Source organism: Pagrus major, chromosome 10, assembly GCF_040436345.1.
Source record: "Pagrus major chromosome 10, Pma_NU_1.0".
In the NCBI taxonomy this organism is placed as follows: Eukaryota; Metazoa; Chordata; class Actinopteri; order Spariformes; family Sparidae; genus Pagrus; species Pagrus major.
In genome coordinates, this window is record NC_133224.1 from 17,642,246 (window position 1) to 17,661,644 (window position 19,399).

Below are 19,399 nucleotides of genomic sequence, written 5' to 3' on the forward strand. Positions count from 1 at the left end.
TTTGCAAGTTTAGTGCTTTGTTTTTTTTTCTTTTTCTCTTCTCCCGTGACTTTGACAAGTCATTTCACTGAACCAGTTCCGGGGACCTCAGAGATAGCTCCTCACACATCCAGGATGTCGATGGGACGCCGGTGTTGCTATCTTTGCTTCGCCATCTGTCTGCGTGGTAGAGATGCTGCAAGTGCAATTTCAAGCTCTATACCCTCTGCTCGCGATGCAGCCCACCAATTACCGCAGAGGTTCCTTCACTCACTGTGTGCCCCACTTATAGTACATGTGGCTGACACTGCAAGCGGATGGTCCTGTTAAAGGAAACTCTGAATCGACTTGACTATTCTGTCTAAAATCTTCACGTAGAACGGTGCTTAAAAAGGTTCATTTGGACATTCAGGAGGCAAATAGAGATACTGTAGAAGAATGTAAAGGATTGTTCCGCCAAATTACTTGCAGCGCTCTGCTGTTCTCTGCTAGCGTAGCGCACTGCTGCGTAGTAGAGCCCGGAGGCAGTATATCATCACCCAATATGAGTGGCAGGCAGTGGATACTAGAAGAATAATGAACCTCAGCCCTCACACACAGAGCGAGCCACATCTCAGCAGTTATCAAGTGACCCATCTTTTCATTTCCTGTTGTGTGACCCGAGCCTACAGCACCCGTACTTTAAAACAATCGAGTTCAATTGGCTCTCTCCCCCTTCTCCACGACTGCACCTTCCTCTTCTCCGTATGCAGCTCTGATTGTTCAGTTAACGCCCACAGGCAGGTTGCTGACAGGCTGAGAGAACTGACTCGAGTTAACACGTATGTTCATAGATGTGCTCTCCCGCTGAAAGCTGCCAAGAACCGCAGACTGATGCCAAACCGGAGGAGACTCGTGATGGATTTGCAACATCGTCATTTTATTTGACATCAAAACCCCCTCACTCTGGATCGACTCACCTCACGGTTCAGTCAAGCAGCGTTTGAACCGAAACCAGGACTGACTGAGGCCAGTTCTGATGCAAACTGTGCTGAAAAATACAAGATTTCAGTGTGTGGGTGTCTCTTTCTCTATCATTGTAACGGTGTCATTTACGTATCAAAGCGAGGGAGACTCAGAGATATTCAGCCTGATTGATTGAGTTTGACTCCATTGATTTGAACAGCTGAGGCAGTGGAACCACGTTTAGGCCGCATGATGAAATTGCTTCTTTATCTTTGCCCACACGTCACTCCCCACCGCTGCCGGTATGAGTCATCCCCCCTTCTATTTACTCAAAATGAGAGCAGGGCAGATGGATACTGATGCATCTATGTCGGCCTCCTAACAAACATCGTTACTCTGCCGATCACGTCGGCCCGCTCACATCCATTTGAAATATTTAGAGCAAAAAGGTTGTTTGGAGTTTGAGTTTTCTATAATTCAGCTTTGATTAGGCCGCAGATGGAAAATCCAACAGCGTGTCCGAGCATAATATATTCCCTGTGCTTGCTTTTTAAATCAAGCCACAATAGGTACAATTACGGCAATATAATCTGTGCAAACAGGAGAAAAAAACCCTGTTTCTTCATGCATACTTCTCCATAAACTGTTGACAACCGCTGCGTTTTCTGCTGCCACTCTCACTCGAGCGAGCGTGATTTATTGTGACACAAAGGGATGATGCTCGGCTCATATCGTGTCTCACTGAGTCACATATTGGCTACAGTCAAAGTCACCTCACTGCAGCTCATCAGCACCTGGATCGGATCCATGAAGCTGGCTGGATTTGTTTTTTCTGGCCAGACTGGTGTTTCCACCTCACTGTGGTATAAATCGCTGATATGCACAGAGAATATAACAATCTACCACTTTTCTTTTTGCTCTGGGCCTGTTTCTGGCCCACTTCATGGTCTCTAGATCTTGTTTTTTTTTCCTCTTGTGGTGCTGGAGTATATCTGCTTCATCTCTTCATCTACATCTCTTTCCCACAGTATACACTTTCCTTCAAGTGTGTCTGTTAATTTAAACTGCAGAACCAACCAGCTCTGGGAGAATATACCTAATGGAAAATTAAGTAAAAAGGAAATATCTAGGTTAGGTGGTTTAAAAAAAACAATGTGAAGCAATGTGTCTCCACAGTGCTCCTGGGAGGAACTACCATATTTGTTTACAGTTTGAAGTGTGGGCAGAAAGACACCCTGCTGCGGAAACAATGGCACGAGGAAGAAAAGAGTCCATTATACATCCGCTGCTGATGATTTTGCAAACGTGGATAGTTTGCAGCGGGAAATGCTTAATGACAAAATGCACCACTGACCAGTTTTGATGTGAAACGGTTACATGGCATCTGAGTAATACTGAATGAAGCAGTTCTCTGGTTTTTGATCTGTGCATTTAACAGTAGGCTGAGCTGACTGAGCACTAACGTCTGCAGTCATTTCTTTAGAGCCAACAAATGTAATAACTGATTCCCCTGGCTGATCTTTATGAAAGCTATATTTAATCCTTACTGTTTCTACTCAAGTGTGTCTCTGATGACAAAGCACATCATGTACAGAAACTAACTCAGTTTAATAGCAATCAGAAATACATGGTGAATATATTTATTTAAGTGTAAATACATTTTTAATATTTATTAACCATTAATAATTGGTGAAGTAATTAAATGTTGATGAGTTCATTTTGGGATTTTTCTTTCATTATTATGTAATTGGTTATTAATAGTAAATGATATGATGTGGATTATTTAAATATTTAAGTAAAATCAATACATCACTAATGTAATAGTAGTTTTATTCCCTTTAAGATATTTTTTATGTTCCATATCATTCATATCAAGTCCATGTCGTATGTAAAACACTTTGAATTGCCTTGTTGTTGAAATAAACTTGCCTTGTATTACAACTCAATACCTCAATAACTTATTTCCTCACAAATTGTTAACAATTTTGTTTTTTCATTTGCTCATTGCTGTCCTACTTCACGCTTCATGCCCCACTGAGAAACCTTTTATAGGAATGAGCGGAGCTCTGCCTCCGACGCTATATCCAGATTTCCCTTAATTGATCCATGGTCCTGATCTGTCTCGTCTTACTCCCACTTTACTTCCACAGAAGATGTCAAATCAGAAGAATGCTGATTGTACTAATCACTGCAAATGAATCCTTTCAGATGGGACGTTACAGTAACGTTGAGGTGCACTGTTGACAACTGAGATCATCCAGAGGACGCTGGTTCAAGCCTCTACGTTGCCAAACATCTAATCTGTGTGAGAAACCCGGGGCTGTTTACTTGTGGAGGACAGCTAGCTAAGAGAGATCAATAAAGTATCACACTGACAAATAACTGACACCCAAACCGATCGAGCAGGGTGGGTTTTGATCCCAGGTGAGCTCTGAGTCAAACCGGGTGAGTGGGCTCAGCGTTTTGGGTCATCCCTCATCTATCACCCAATCTCTTGGTTTCACTCCTCAGCGGCAAAAAGAACACTCGCAGGTTGCCTCTACAGTGTCTGATGAATTATTGAGGAGCCTCTCAAAGCTCTGATCTTGTCAGAGTAAAACCGATATAGAGCCTACAACATCCTGGGACTGATAAGTAACTCAGTATGCGAGAGAGAGGGAAAGTGAGGTCGCGCTGAGGTAGAGAAGAGACAGAAATTGAAATATGGAGATAAAATGAAAGAGATTTAATGAGCAGGGCTTGTTGGAGAAAGAGACGTTTGTATTTTATCTTCTCTAATTGCCTGTTACTGTGAATACAATTAGTGTCCATAGATGATTTTTCAAGTATGTCTGTTAAGTGAGTGTTCATGCGGATGTACAAATATCATTTTTAGGGTCTTTCCACTTCGTCACTCTATCCCTCACTACATGTTTCATCTCTGTAATCCAGGTCCCTCCTCCCTGTCTTGTCGCTCGTCTGACAGGGGCTCATTAACAACAGCAGAGGATCCAAACCAAAAGCTTTAATTGGGAGATTTAATTAAGGCTCCCTAACAAAGTCAAAGTTTAATTAGCCTGGTGGGAAAGGCAGGAATTGTGCATGGGAATTTCACTCTCTAGATTTCGCGTCCTCTCCCTCACAAGCTCTCTTTTTCTCTCCCTCCTCTCCCCCATTTCTCTCTTCTGCTTTGAGCGCAGAGGAACGTGACACAAATCTCAATGAGGGTCAGTCCTTCTCAACGCAGTCCTTCCAGCTCTTTCCCGCTCGTCTCCTCCTCTGGTATTTTTCCCCTGTGTCCTGTGCTTTATCTATTTCGCTTCTGCTCTGAGCTCGTCGGGCGAGTGGATGACCGTGGCTCCCCCTGCGATTCACTGTCTGAGCTGCACACATCGAGGGTCATCATTTAGCGCCCGACGGCCAAAAAAAAAAAGGTCCTGGATGAAATGCAATTGTAAGAAAACAAGTTGCGCGCCTTGAATTATGTGTTGTAGTACTCCAGCTGCAGGTAAACACATCTGTAAAGCAGATCCACTGGCTGTGTGTACTGTAAGAGGGAGTCGTATTGATCCCCGTGAATTCACAGCATTCATATCTCGCTCAGCTTAATAGAAAATCCACAGCTGTGCTTAACATTTTTTCTCCTTCCTGAAGGCAGTTCAATAACACCGAGCTGCATTCTCAAATGTAATTGAAAACACTGGGAATCGGTCCTATCATACAATGACTGCAGGCCTGTGTTTGTGGAGCAGTGATGGAGAGGGGACATGTTTTGCGGACAATGTTGATTCTTCTCTCCTTGTCCACAGTTTTCACCGAGGCTTATCCGACCCTGCTGGCTCGCCCCGCTGGAACTCTTGTGGCATCTGGAAGGTGCGATACGGAGCATGTGCGTGTGCGCGCGGGCTTGTTTTGTTGTTTCTCAGGAGAGCCGTTTGCGGGGAGGAAAACTTTACACCCACAGAGTGAGAGAGACAAGCGTCTGTCTGGAAAGGTGAGCATGTCTGCCACTATGTGTGTGTTTGTGTGGGCATACGAGAGAGAGAGAGAGTTGCGTTTCCCCATGGGAGATTAAGCCTGGGCATAGCATCCACCGAAAAACTCTCATTTCTCCTCTCGATAAGAAAGGAATTGAGTCTCTATTTCGGTCCCAACCACCTACAGAGGAAACCGCAGGAGAATGCTGCACTCGAGTTTCTCAACACAGGTTCAGATCACTTTCTGCTCGCACAAACACACCGTTTGCTATAATCTCCTGCCATTTACAGTCCGACATATATTCTATTCCAAACTAATCCCCCATCCCTGAAAAACTTTAAAAAGAAAAATCCAGCCTTGGGAAGTGAAGTATTTTTCACACAGACATTATGTTGATTCTGACTCTTTTGTTCTTTTTTTGTTAATCACTTTTGTTCAATGTTTTTCATCGTTCGCTGAAAGGCTTGCTCTCCCCTCAGGATGTTAAGGTAGATTCTAAGCAATCTGGCTTTTAAGTTAATTTATGGTTGATCCATACTAAGATTAGCATATTTAATTTTACATTTACATATTTAATTTTGTTATTTACATTGTTTTTCTGTTTTGTAAAAGCTTGAAATGAACCCATAATAAACAGTATATGCTCACACCAGCCTTTTTTCCACAGCTGTTGCTACCAAAGATAGGTCTGAGGAGCTCTTGGGGTAAGATGAATGAACGGTGCTTGTATGCCAAAAAGTGCTCGGTGAGAAAGAGTGCAGTTTAAGTATACTTTAGACCAGGTGTCTGCATGGTGTCCTGAACAGAGCTGAGTGTTACATGAAGCTAATTGTTCAGTTAATTGTTCAGTCATCTCTCATAAAATGCCAAGTGTGATTTTAAAGTAAAATCCTCTCATCTGTCTCCTGTAACACACTCAGATATTTTTGGGGACTCATCCTGATCTTGTGGGCGTACTCATAAATTCATCCAATCAAATGTAATTATGGGTGACAAGCTAACCCCGGCCATCGTTTCAGCTCGCACTTGACCAACTGACAGAGCCGAAGAACGTGACTGAGGTTTGATTTAATCCTTTCTGCCTCATCCTCCTCTTCCTCCTGAAGTCGTCATCCATAACTCTTTACCGCTCTGCATCATGCTTTATTTACTAAATCACAACGACATTTACTTGATCCAATCAATTCTTATGGATTAAAGCTAATAGTAAACTCTTGCTTGGTTATCTTATTGAAGGTGTTTCATTTATTGGATCTAACAGCGACCTTTAATAGCAAATCAGTTGCACATTAATTAAGATTATGTTTGAGCTTTGCTGTTATAAACAGGGTTACATAAGAATGATTTCTACTGTTTGAATCCCTGGAAGTTGGCACCATGAACAGCATGTGTACTGGCAGTGGTGTAGTGTTCGGTTCCATTGAGGCAATTGTCATTCCACCCACACCAGTCATCTAAATCTAAAATGCCATTTAACAACAAAAATCTAGTCAGACAGGATCTTTCAAAATGAAATGTGGATCTGCGTATCTCTACTCCGTCTCCTAGATTTTTGTCCCAACTGTAGACAAAGCAGTCATTTGAATCACAATGCTTCACTGTACATGGTTCTTGGCAGTTTTCAAGTACGGCCTGCTTAATAGAGCTAGAAACCACAGAGGCAGGGAGTAAAACACATGGCCTTTAACTTCCACCTCCTGTCATGGTGTCAGAACATTACTTGACCCGCTGTTCGCACTAACAGAGCCTCAGCCACCGGGCCTGCCAGCCTACAGCTGTGTGCTGCGCAGAACAAGCTGCGCCTCCACGTTGAAACTGTCCTGCCTTGTTAAAATCGGGGCAGGAGATTGGTGCAACAGCTGGGTAAATGCCAGATACTACCACTTGGCTGAGCAATTGATGGACCACAGTGCTGCTGACTGCCTGCTGCTTTGAAAACCAATAAGAAAGGGTACACATCTGGCCAATCACAGCTGCATACAGAGGGCTGTGCAGTCACAAAGTTTCACGTAAAAGTGGAGGAAGGGATATAGTGATAGTTTAGGTGCGTCTACTTTAGTCTCTAGGCTGAACTTTGGTTTTGGACACCAAGTACTATGAAGACAGAACTCCCTGAGTTGACTCACCATTTCCAGGCTCACACTCCTCCAAATCTTCGTCATCGCTAGGACACTCAGCTGATGCTACCAAGAGGTCATCCGCATTCTGGAAGAATAGAGACAGAGAGCAGGGGAGATAGTCAGGACAGATTTTATTGGTGTAGAGGACGCGTGGAACATCGAAGAGGATTAAAAGTGTCTGGCTGCCAAAGTGAAGGTCACACAAGCTAATGCAACCGATAGAGACAAACTTAAAAAAAAGGCTGGAGGTAAAAAATCCTTGTGCGGTTACAACGTGGAGATTTATTGTTGAGCAGTTTCTTAGTGGTAGTACATTTCCCGAAAATATGGAGGTGGGCGTGCTTTATGAGTGGCACCCATGTGTATTTATGTAAGCAGAGATATGAAGTTGGAGGGGAGTCAAAGTGAAACCAGCTCTTTCTGACCAAACACCGACTGATCGAAGATGTGTAGCTTGTCTACAACATCCTCCATCGTGTGGGCACAAACGTCAGACACCAGAAACACTATTGCACAACTATCATTTAATATTTTGCTCTATCAGCATTGGCAAATCTCTGTTTCTTGACCCAGCTTGTAGACATTTCTCTTTGACATTTGAATTGTATGAAAAAGGAGAAATGAAGTCTGTTAGTGCAGAGTTTAGTACAGCAGGTACAGCAGCGGGGTCTCTAGATGAAAAACAGATTAAATCCGACAAGGTGATTCCAATTTAGTAGCCAGGGTTTGTCCTCGCCACTGCATGACTCACACAGCTGCATGTCTAGACGCCGAGAGCCCCCCCCTCCCCTCCCCGCCCTCCACTCTGCTCTGCCTCTAGTTGTTATTCAAGATGGGGTCATCTGATAGAAAACAGGGGGGTTTTATCAGTATAATTGATTCGAGCGCCACACTGAACAGCGTTTTCTCTCTGTTATTAATCCCCAGCCTGGGTGCAATCATTAATTAATTACATTGTGTGCGTTTGAGTGTGTGTTCACATCACCTGGCTCTGTCAAATGGGCCTAATGATCCTGCTTCAGTCTGTCAGCGAACATCTCCATCAAACATGCACTTACATTTCTATTCTATCCGTGCTTCATTTTCCCTAACTCCACATAAAACAGCACATAATGAATCCTTTAAAAGGTGCACTTCTTTAAATTAAGAAACCAGGACATCAATAAATGCCCAGGGCAGGGTGTTCTTGCGGCCATAAACGAAAAAATATTTCAATAATCCAGTGTCTTGCTGACTGTCAAATAGCTCTTTCAGCCTCCTGGAGTGGGCACAGTTGTAATTTAGTGCAACATCTGTGACACACTTGTAAACCCCATTTCGCCCCTCAAACGTCCGAACAGCCGGCTACATCAGCACTGCGTGTAATTTATTGGATGCTGAATGGTTACATGGTGCCCACTAACCCAGTGTACTGATGACTGCTAGAGGAGAGCTGAAGGAGGAGCGCCACACTCCAGTTTGAACCGGTCAGAACTTTTTCCGTCTGCAGTTGAATCCACAAAGACACAACTTCGAAACCATCTCGCGTTCCACCGGCCCAATCAGAGCGAGATCACAAGCACCCGGGAGTCCTCTCCGGTGAAGACAGCGGCAGCACAAGGTGCGGCTTGTGATTTTAGTTTTATAACACCCCGACATCAAATTTGGGTCAGTGCGAGACAAGTGATGACTCCAACTGTTTCGTGGAAACCCACATTATCAAGGGGTGTGAGGGAGAAAAAAATCAGACCCCCCCCCACACATCAAAAGGTAGATCTTTTATTCTAAGCATCAAAGCGCATTATTCTACTATGATCAAAGCTACAGCACGGCGGGTAGCTCAGAGCTGTTGGAGAAATTGAAATTTGGGTTTCCGCTCGCTTGCTTTCCGCCACCCTGGTCTTGTCTCCTGTCTCCGCTGTATCTTAGCGAGTGCTTGGGATATTCATTAGAGTAGTTCCTGTTAGCTTTGCCCAGTGAATTTATAGTGTAATAAGCATGTTTGCATTAGCACAAAATTCCAGCACAGGCTCCACGGGACAGATAATTACCTACCAATAAGTCTAGACACATGTAATGTTTAAGTGTGACTGTGAAAGAATAAAAAAAAATCATGTATTCCTCATGTGACTATTTGACTGTGACTAATTGAACTGACGCAGGGTCCAGAGGTTAATTTCAAATGTACTTTGTAATCAGTGATTGGCTGTATGAAGTTATTGGGGTGAGCTGTAACTGCAAATAAAAAACTCCCTTCTCATCAAAGACACTCCTGAGCATTCCTCTGACAGCATAGGGTCACATTTTTTGTATGTTTGGACTAAAAATCAATATCAAGCATACAAACTGTGCAAAGACTGACACATTACCATTCAATATTATGTTTTACTGTTAATCAGAACAAATAGTGATGATCACCAAGTAAAACCAAAACCAAACTACCACGAGTATGATAAAGTTTCACCAAAACTTACCTGCAGCCAGACTGCACTGAGCTTCTGACAAACCACATAACCAGCGTCTGTGTCAGCTTGAGTTTGTTATTTAAAATTTGAAATCAGACTTTGGTTTCAGACCTCTGATGCCCTGTCTACATGTATACAAGTATTTCTTAAAACAAAGCCTTTTTCACTGCCCTTCCATACACAATGTTTTAATGACTTTGTAATTTATGTATTGTTTGTGTTGCTAAACATGCTGAAACAACATTGTAGTTGTCATTTCCATTTCCAATCCAGTTAATTTATGCCTGATGGAAGTCGGTGTGAGCCCTACTCTTTTAAGATCTGTTAAATAAGCTGCTGAAGGATGCTTTTGAAGTTCAGAGACGTGTCATACAAACATCCTATTTCTGTAGGCGTCCATGTTTTCCTGAATGGATACACTTAGACGCATTTGATTGGAAGTTTGAATACAGGCTTGACTCCCGACTTGCAGTGCTTTGCAGGGTTATTGCTGCGTTCCATTCAAAGTTGGAGGTCGGAATTTCATTGTTGAAATATCCAACTTCCTACCTCCGGGTGTTCCAGGTGCACAACGCCACGGGTTAACAAAAAACTTGGCTGACTGTGACAGTGGCGAGTGTACACCCTCAGCAGTGCTGCCTCCTTGCATATATAAACGAAACAGAGAGGGGGAAATGACACATGAGTTAAGAGACGCCAATATATCTTTTATTTCACAGCACTTTTATACTTGAAAACATGTCAAAGTATTCCACTTACTACCCTAATGAAAATAAGTCTACAAATTCATCCTCACCCCTACCCAGGTGCTGCCATTATTATGAGACGTCCGACAGCTGCTCCCTCATGAAGCTGGGGTAAATGGATTTGCTGTGAGTTTACAAAAGGTTTTCCTGCTTCTATTCCATTTCCCCTGAAGCTCTGAGTTTCTGAGTTGTCTGGAACGCAGCATGTTTCTTGCCAAACTGCACCCTGGGAATCATAGTTAACTTCTTTGCCCCTTTATTATATGTAAACAGGCTTCTACTGGCAACTTTTTATCCTAGAGCCATATTACATTCTAAAACAATGGCACTTTTCTTTAGGAAAATTACCATTTACAACACTCAATATTTAATCCACGGTAACAGAATTTACAGTCAGAGTGCCATATGATCATGAGCTTGTTTTTATCTCTGATTTTGATTGACTTGTGAATTTCCAATTGGAGTCTGCAACATGTTTTTTACTATTCTGTTTCCCTGTTTACTCCAAACTTCTGTTGCTGCCATAAATATAAAATCAAGCAACAACACTTCTTGTGCACCACAGGCTTTTTCCCAGGACAGACTTACCAGACGCAGAGCAAATATGAAAGATTTCATACACAGTGTGCTGCCTTTCAGCCACTCAAAATCAATGTAATCCTCAACCTTTCATGATTCTTTGCTTAATTTTACTTGACTACAACTGTGTCTACACCATACAATTCTTGAACAAGAGTTATTCTTTTCACTTCCTTCACTGAACCTTGTCTGTTTGATTTTCTCTCTCTGCTGAGGGGGAGCAGATGAGTTTGCCAGAACTTCAACACCTCCTTGCAAATATGAACGAATTCCGAGATAACAAATAATTCAGCGTCACTGTGGGACCATCTGTATGAATGATCATGGCTGTGTTAGCCGAATATATGCCCCCAATAAGGCTTTTATGGTTTCGTGCACACAGCAAAACATTGCCTTCTTGATCATTAAAATATGTGGATGAGTGACTCGTTGGTAATGTCTATTCATTGTCACACATATCCTTAATGCTATTCTGGGCTATTGTGACGATACACTTCGTTCTGCTAGGTACATAATAACAATAAAGAAGAAGCTGTTAAAATGTGTGTACACTAGCTGAAAAATAGATTCTTAGCAATAAAAAGCACTCTAAAGGTGGGACTCTGCTTTTTTATGACCAAACATAAACGTCAGTCAGCAAATGCAGCACACATTAAGGCTTGTAACAGCATAGAAGGAGGCACCACTCAGAGTCCTTTGCTATCCTCAAATGGTTCCAGATAATTTATCAAACAGGGCCGTCTATGGCTGCCAATTTCACATCACAGGCCGCTGCTGTACAAGCTCGTTATATGCTGAACACGGAAGAATGTTTCCGCCAAGAAGTCTGGAGGCCAGAGATATGATATTGAACTGAGCGGATGGCTACATGTGACATCTTGGAGTCGGGTTCCATTGATTTCATTTTTAGAGAGAAGACGCAGAAACACTAGACCGTAGAGCATTCATCTGAAGAAGTCATGCCGACCCTGGCATGCTGAAGACAATATTGTCTGTGAAGGAGCTTCAACTGACCTTTAAAATCTACAAGAATCTAACTTGCTTGTGCTTACATGGCCACCTCAACATGACTGAAAGAAGGTGCTTGGATGAACATTTGTGAACACGACCACCTTCATATCTTTTGTCGGCTGGCATCTGAGCACTGCTTTAATGAGGCTGTAGAGGCTTCATTAAGTGACTTTTTTTCTAAAAGTACAAAAGGGGAGATAAAAACTAACAGCAAATAAACAAGAGTTGATGCAAAACAATCCATTTTTCTTTGAACTGGCTGTTTTGCTACAGCCAGCAAGAGGCAGGAATTGTACATTCGTGCCATCGACAGCTTCACCTTGACTTCACTCTAATTGGTGCTGCCACATTTAGTCAAAATGAGACACAGCTCTTTCAAAGGATGGAACCTGCTAAGGTTTGAGATGATGATGAAGGGACAAAGAGTGAGCTGGTCTAAATATATTCTCAATCGGATGATCAGGGTTGTCAGGGATGAGTGCGAGTGGCTTGCTGACTGATCTCAGATAAGCTTCTGTGGACATGAATAACGCTAATGAACACAACTGAGAAAGAGGAATGCGCTGGTAATTGGCACCTTGCCTTTGTGTTACCTGCAACATCATAAAAGTTTGCTGGACGGTTGAAGATTAAAGTATGAAATGGACGTCTTTTAAAGAGGACAGCTTTCAAGTAGTTGCCGTACAAAGTGACTGCTATATCATTGAAATAGCTGACATAATGTGCATACAGTATGGGCGTGGAGGAGAAGCTTGCATCTCTTCCACTGATGACCTGGATCGCACTTATTTTAAAATGCAATGCAGCAAGGTCTTTTTGCACAACACACACCTTGTGACTGATGACATTGGGTGTGAAATAGAGCATATTCCCCTTCGGAACATGTGGAGCCTGTCATTAGGTCTTTTAATGAGTAGTGGAGTTCCTGAGGACCCGTCTCTTCCATCTTCCAGTATGTGGGCACCAGAGCTTCCCCACTGTTTGCTAATTGTTGCTTACCATGATGGTGATGGCTTCCCTTAGCACATGTACATAATCATCACAGCATAAATCATAACCTTTGAGGGAGGGTCATAAATATACATTCATAGCACCATGAGTTGTTGTGCTACTGTTGGCGCCACAGGGTTTTCTTTGCAATTTGTTCCTCCCCCTCCTCCAGCCTGTGCCGATCTGTCTCGATGTGCTGTAATTTCCAGCATCATACCATGTCTGGGGTTTAGTCAGCCATATCTTCTTAGAGGAAATCAAAATTGCAGTGCTGATTGGTCTAATAGGACTAGCTACACAAAGCCAAAATGCGACTCCATCTCAGGCTGAGGGGCTGTTTGAACATGTGAATGTGGCTGAGGGATAAAAAAAGGGGAAGCTCATACAAAGCTCTGTGCTGAGGACGTGACTGTTTGACCTCGCAGTTGACGCATGATTTCTTTTGAAATGCACCTCAACTCGTCCAAGGCAGGCCATCTGGTTGCTTGGCCATGCTGTTTAATCTTTCAAATATTGTTTTCAGCACTGTGAGATTTTGGAGGAACTTTAGAAAGCCAATTAAAAGTAATTGGCAATGTTCCATCACAGTGCACTGCATCTCCTCAGCTCAATGACTCAAACACCGGCCTTCTTTTAGCTCCGGTGTGTTCTTTTAGCTTCTCAGTGTGAGTCATGTAAACAAGCTCGTATCACAAACTCTCTACTGCTCACCTGTGTGACACTGTCCCTCATGGTGGGCGAGCGCTGTTTGCGGGTGGTGGTTGTGGCCATAGTGGTTGTTGTCTCCATGATTGTGGTGGACATATCAGCCAGTGGGGTGGTGGAGGTGGTGTCAGTAGTGAGCACCGAGGGCACGTCACCCACCAGCCGCAGGTTGCCCTTGGTCTGGACATTGGGGTCGCCCTCGGCAGCCAGTTTGAGCACCTGCAGGCCGTTGTAGTACAAGCCTGAGATCTGGCCCTGGAAGGGGCGTCCCTTCTCTCCATCGCCACCAATTTTGATGAATGCCTGGCTGTTGAAGATAGTCAACTGGCGACCTGACGCGTGAGAGATAAAGAAGATGAAGAAATGACCAAGAGGAGAGAGGAAGTGGAGGTAAGAGAAGAAGAGAAACCATGGAAAGAGGGAAAGACAAAGGGAGAAAGGGCAAAGAATACAAATCAGCCATGGTCTCTGGGTGAGCTTGCACATAAAAGACAAAGTCATACACAGGCACAGTGAAGACAGGGGGACTGTTTCAATCACATGGGATTTCCTGGGCAACACTTTAGGGAGATTGGACCCTGGTTTGCTGCAGGTGGAGCCATTATGGGGCAGGGCACGTGCCACTTCCTGTGAAAGGCAGCTTGAATCTGGCAGTCAAATAAATTGCAGGGGCAGTTGTGGCTTGACCCTCAGACTGAGGGTTCACAGTGAAACGCATCTCATTTGCCCTGGGATGGAATATATTAGAACAATGCTGGGACTGTGTCATTGACCTCCAATGCACCTGAGCTGCACAATGATAAAGTACCTCTGCCAGTGGAAAAAAACGTCAGCCCGCTCTACCATCCAAAGGAGGAAAATAAGATCCTCATTGGAAGGAAATGTTTAATTCAGCAGGGGCTGTCCCTCTCTGTGGTCATTACCATTCATCTGGATGGAAAGATGGATGAAGGATTGGGTCGACCATTTAACCAGGGTCCAATACTAATGTGTTACCAGGACTTGTGGTGCGGGGGTGGAGTGGGGGCGGTCTGACAGGTGTAGTTTTTCTCCCTGCATTTTTTCCTGCTGATGCCAAGTTAGTTTAATTTTAATTTTCTACCCCATATTTGCATCACAGCTCTCCTGTGGAAAACCTCACTGTACCGCTTGGACTGGTGCAACCTTTGACTCCTATTATGAGTCGTGTGGATATGAGAGAATATGTAAAGTAGAGGGAGGTAGGGGAGGATTATTATGGGATACTGTTGGAAGTATGTGGGTTAAAAACAGACCTGATGAGGTAATTACTTAGCGGAGAAGGGCAAGGAAGCCAAAGAGCTTTTTTATGGATAAATCAATCCGTGTAAGGAAAGAGGGAGTGTGTTTGTTTGTGAAAGGAATACTACACTAATGTGTGCATCTGCAAAATATAGACTCTCTAGGGATGGTGTGCTACGGACCACTGTAATGAGAGACCCCTCCGGCCTAACGGGAGAGTGTGTTTCTGTTTGTGTGGATGCGTGTATGCAGATGCCAACAAGTATGGAAGACTACAACTGCTCCTCAGTGCATATGTGGGCATATTTGCACTTCATGCACATGTCATTTGGAAACACTGGCTTCTGTGTGGTTGTGAAATTGTGACGTATTAATTCTCTGAACAACTTCTGAATGTTGCTATTGTTTCTCTGTGGGACTGTAAGCCACTCATCAGTATGGAGACACTGGGGACAGACCCGGGTCCCATTTGTTTCTGATTAAGAGAGCTGAGAGGGTACTTCATCACTGTAATTATGATTTACTCTCTGTCTATGTGGGTTCGCTCATTTTGCCATATGTGTAAGACCCAGGTGGGTGGGTATATCAGAAAAACAACTGCACATGCATGTGTGTGTGGGCATACACGCACATGTTCGGTATACAGTATGTGTATCTGTAAGTTTTCTGCAGAGGGGAGATCAATCTATTCCACTGAGATGGGCCATTACATGTGTCATCCCATTATCAGATCATTAGGCCTGTCAGGGGCCCACAAGGGACCCTGCTCCAACTTCATAATGATGAGACTTAATGTCTGGCATATGCACTGTTGACATAATAACTGAGTCTCACTCAATTATCAGATCGCTAAGCATGTTTGGTGGGGGCGTGATGGGAGGGACAGATTGTTAAAGTGTGGACATCAGCGAGGAAAATACAGGAGAATAACCATGCTTCTGTACATACACAGAGAACCTTGATACATCACACAAGATCACACTTAGAAATGCACATTAACAGTCTCAGCCCACCTTACGCCCCCCCTCTATCACTCTTCCAGTGTCCTTGACAAAAGGACATGTGCATACACACCCACACGTCAGCCCAGAGGGTCTCCCATTTCAAACAGCCCCACTCTGCCCCCACTCTCCAGTAAAGGGTGATGGAGTGCGGAGAAGTTGAGGACACACATCATCATCTGTTTTCCTGAATGCTATCAGTCCTCTTGGTTTACAGTTCAAGTTCCTTTAAAAGCGCCCGACTCTCCCTGTGTGTGAGCAGCAACTCCAAGTCAGAAGATGATTTGTGTAGACAGGACAGTTTCCTCCGGAGGAGTTAAGTGCACTGGTGTCACAGTTACACTCTGAGCCAGTGACACAGTCATAAGTAAGCCATATTGACAAGCGGCTTATGATTATGATGAAGAGTAGGAGGGATTAGTTATACCTCCGAAAGTCAGTGCACATGCATCTGCGTATTGTCATATATTTCTTAAAGTGTCCAAGCATCCGTGGGGCGGCCTATTTAATCCTGCTACAGCATGTGACGATGTCCTTCTTCGCTTAAAAGAAAAAAAAAGAGGCGCATGAAGACGAGCCTTGGAGAGCACTGTGACGGCCATTTATGCGTTCATCCATTTTGAGAGAGAGACACAGTGAAAAAGAAGAAAGGTGCCCTCTAGACTAGATGAAGGGAAATCAGTGTTTGTTTTTGGAGCTGTCTGGTCGGCATGAGACTCTAACAGGGCCTGATGAAGTTATTGTTTCAGGGTCTGCCGGGTCAAATCAAAAGTGACATGCGGTTTTAGAGCCAATTTTGGTGGCGGGCATGAGCGGGGTGGGGTGAAGGGGGTGGCGGATAGAAAAAGAAGCCTCTGCATGACAAGCAATCACAGCGCTTAATATGACAGAGCTGGATGTGGTGCTGCAGCAGAGCAGAGGAGAGGAGTGTGTGAGTATATATAATGACTTATGAAATATGTCAGTGAAATGACCTTTATGTGTGTGATAGTTGGCCTTTTCAAGTAGTGTGTGTTTGCCCAACATTTATTTACATACGCCTTTCTCTCGTGGGTGTGTACGTGTGAATCCACAGCTGTACAGAGAGCACAGCGCACAGACTTTGCACACTGATTAGAGTCTATTGGACCACTTTGGTGGGATTGGGTGGGTGCTGCCTCGCCTCTCTCCCCAAGGCTGTTAAGGTGATAGTCATTTAATAGACAGAGGCTTGGGTTGGGAGGGGCCAGGCGGGGTAGATGAGAAGGTTGGGATAGGGGTGGGGCTGGCAGGCGGACAGCCACTCATTATAACAGGCATTCATGGCTGTACACAATGCCTTAATTAACTGCAATGCAGAGACTGTGATGCTCAGGCTTGAGCCGCTGCAGACACTGTGTTGATACTCAAGATTCATACATCTATCTTTCTATCTGCTCATCCACCTATCTATCTGTCTATCTACCTGAGCGATATGGACAAGAAATTTAAATCTCACTTTCAAGTTCAGAGACAGTTCTGATTTGAATTGTTCTTTAGCTGCCCTACCAGATTAAATGTGACCAAAATATATTTAAGTCTTTGTGTTGGTCTATAAGACAAATAAGGAAGGATAAAAGAGCTCCACCAATTGCAAGGCTGTTATTGTGAAGCGCATTCAAAAGACTAAATGGTGCGTTCCATTTACCTCAGAAGTTACCCCTGAGAATTACGTCATGCTGAGCGTGCTAACATGCTCACAATAGTTTTGCTATTTTGCTAATGATTAGGAGATCAAATGTTTGCTATGTTCACATTTTTAGTTTGGTGTGTCAGCATTCTGAAATTTGCACTAGAGGAAAAGTAAGGGGACGGCTAAAGGTAGTACTATTCATCTTAAATGTCTGTAGGACTAAATAGTGGACAGACCAACATTGCCATCGATAGAGCCACGATAGAGCTTACACGGGTAGAAATACAGTTTCGGCTAGCTATGGGCTGTCAGTATCAATGGATTCAATTCACTACAACAAGTACTGTGCATCTGGTTTAAAATCAGTTTCAGCACTGATAAAGAAGAGAAATCTGCACACTAACTCATCTGCTTCTTCTGTTTGCATTGTCATGGGCTCACCTCTCTTAATTGAGATGGAGCCTTTTCTGTCCATCTCTCTGTCTGTCTTTATCTATCTATACATCCTCAGAGATTAGTTTGTGAGAGGTTAAAGATGTTAGTTATTTTCTTCTTTTAGTTCTGTACATCCCCTGCCTACCTCTGTCAGTCCCTCTTACATTTAAATCCATATAGTGTGTTCTCATAAAACCCATGGGGAAATATGGAATGCACAAAGTAGCACATTGTGCTCCTCAAATTTGTCACAACAAAGTGGGGTAAAAATAGCTCCTGGTAATGAAGGGATATGCATAGAATCATGCTGAAAGCTGAGAGTAAAGCGACATAAAGACGTGGACAGGCAGCCTGATGAGTACTGAGCAGACGAGCTGCACTCATAGTTGTGTGAATCCCAAGGCTAAGTTTCCAATGGAGATCGGTGAGGATTGTGTGTCTTTGTCTGCCCTCCTTGTCTAGAAATCATGCTTCGGAGATGCTGCAGCTTGGTAAATCTTTGCTCCTGCCCTGCAGCCTGGAAACAAAGTATCCTGACTTGGAGCTGTACACACTTTTGCTGCTTAAATAGGGCATCTGGGTAAAAGAAGGCGGGCACGACTATTTCTAAAGGCATTATCATCCGCAATCACACCCGCCTTTGCTTGGATCACCCGAGGGGCTTAGTGGCTGATAGCCTAGCAGGCGTCATGGAGGAGTGAGGAGCGCTCTGACTTCGATTTCCTCACCAAATCATCGCGGTAATGACCCCTGCATGTCACAGCATCTTGCAGCCAGGGGGGAGCGTTTATTTTTACATTTGTATTGCACAGTGGACTGCAGTGTGCAGTGGCCACCCATGTAGCTGGCAGGTAATCAATATGACTGGAGATGTGGACTCCCTCCTACTGTATATCTTACACTGGCCTGTCATTCTCTCATGAGACTTTCCTTAGCAGTGTCCCAAAAGAGAAGATGGACCCTAATTGAAAGTGACTGCAGCTATGATAATAAAAGTTTCAAGTGAATCGTCACTGTTCAAGTCCCTTATCCTCATTCCTCTTCAGGGGGTGTGTGTGTGAGAGAGTTTGTATGTTTGTGTATGTTGGACACACAGTTTTTTGAAATATCATTTCATTTTCACTACTCTTTTTGGTTTGTAGCCATGGGGCAGCTCCTGAGTTATCTATCGAATTCCTGAGAGAGAGACGATAAAGAACGAAGAGGTTGGACAGGGACTGAGAGAATGGGGACATGGGAGATGACAGGAGCAAGGGAGGATGACAGACGAGCAGGACAGAGAAAGACCGAGTCTGCATGAGGATAAAATGTCAAAGAGATGGAGCGAGGGCACGGAGGGAGGGAAGGTGGGAGTAGATGACAGGCTTGGTAAAAAAGAACAAGAGGAATCACGCAGTTAAAGACAGTGGCTGAGGAAGAAAAAGACATACAGCAATACACAAGAGTAAGACTGTAGAGAAGGAGCAGCAGGAAGAGTGGTGAGTTATGGCAAAAGAAAGCAAAAAGGGGAAGAGGAAGGTGGCTTCACATGTAGAGGATATGAAATGCATGGTGTGTCACCTCTATCCTCCTTCCC

At 43.8% G+C, this 19,399-nt stretch overlaps 1 protein-coding gene across 2 annotated transcripts in view; it reads right to left on the reverse strand.

Annotated features, from left to right (window-relative positions):
- nrxn2b (neurexin 2b) overlaps positions 1-19,399 on the reverse strand; it is a 571,134-nt gene that overhangs the window by 5,109 nt on the left and 546,626 nt on the right. For both annotated transcript variants that reach the window (XM_073475282.1, XM_073475281.1), the window contains 2 exons: positions 13,483-13,808; positions 7,008-7,086 (listed from right to left, as the gene is read on the reverse strand). In XM_073475282.1, the coding sequence (XP_073331383.1) occupies positions 7,008-7,086; positions 13,483-13,808 (405 nt within the window). The remainder of the gene's footprint in view (positions 1-7,007; positions 7,087-13,482; positions 13,809-19,399) is intronic.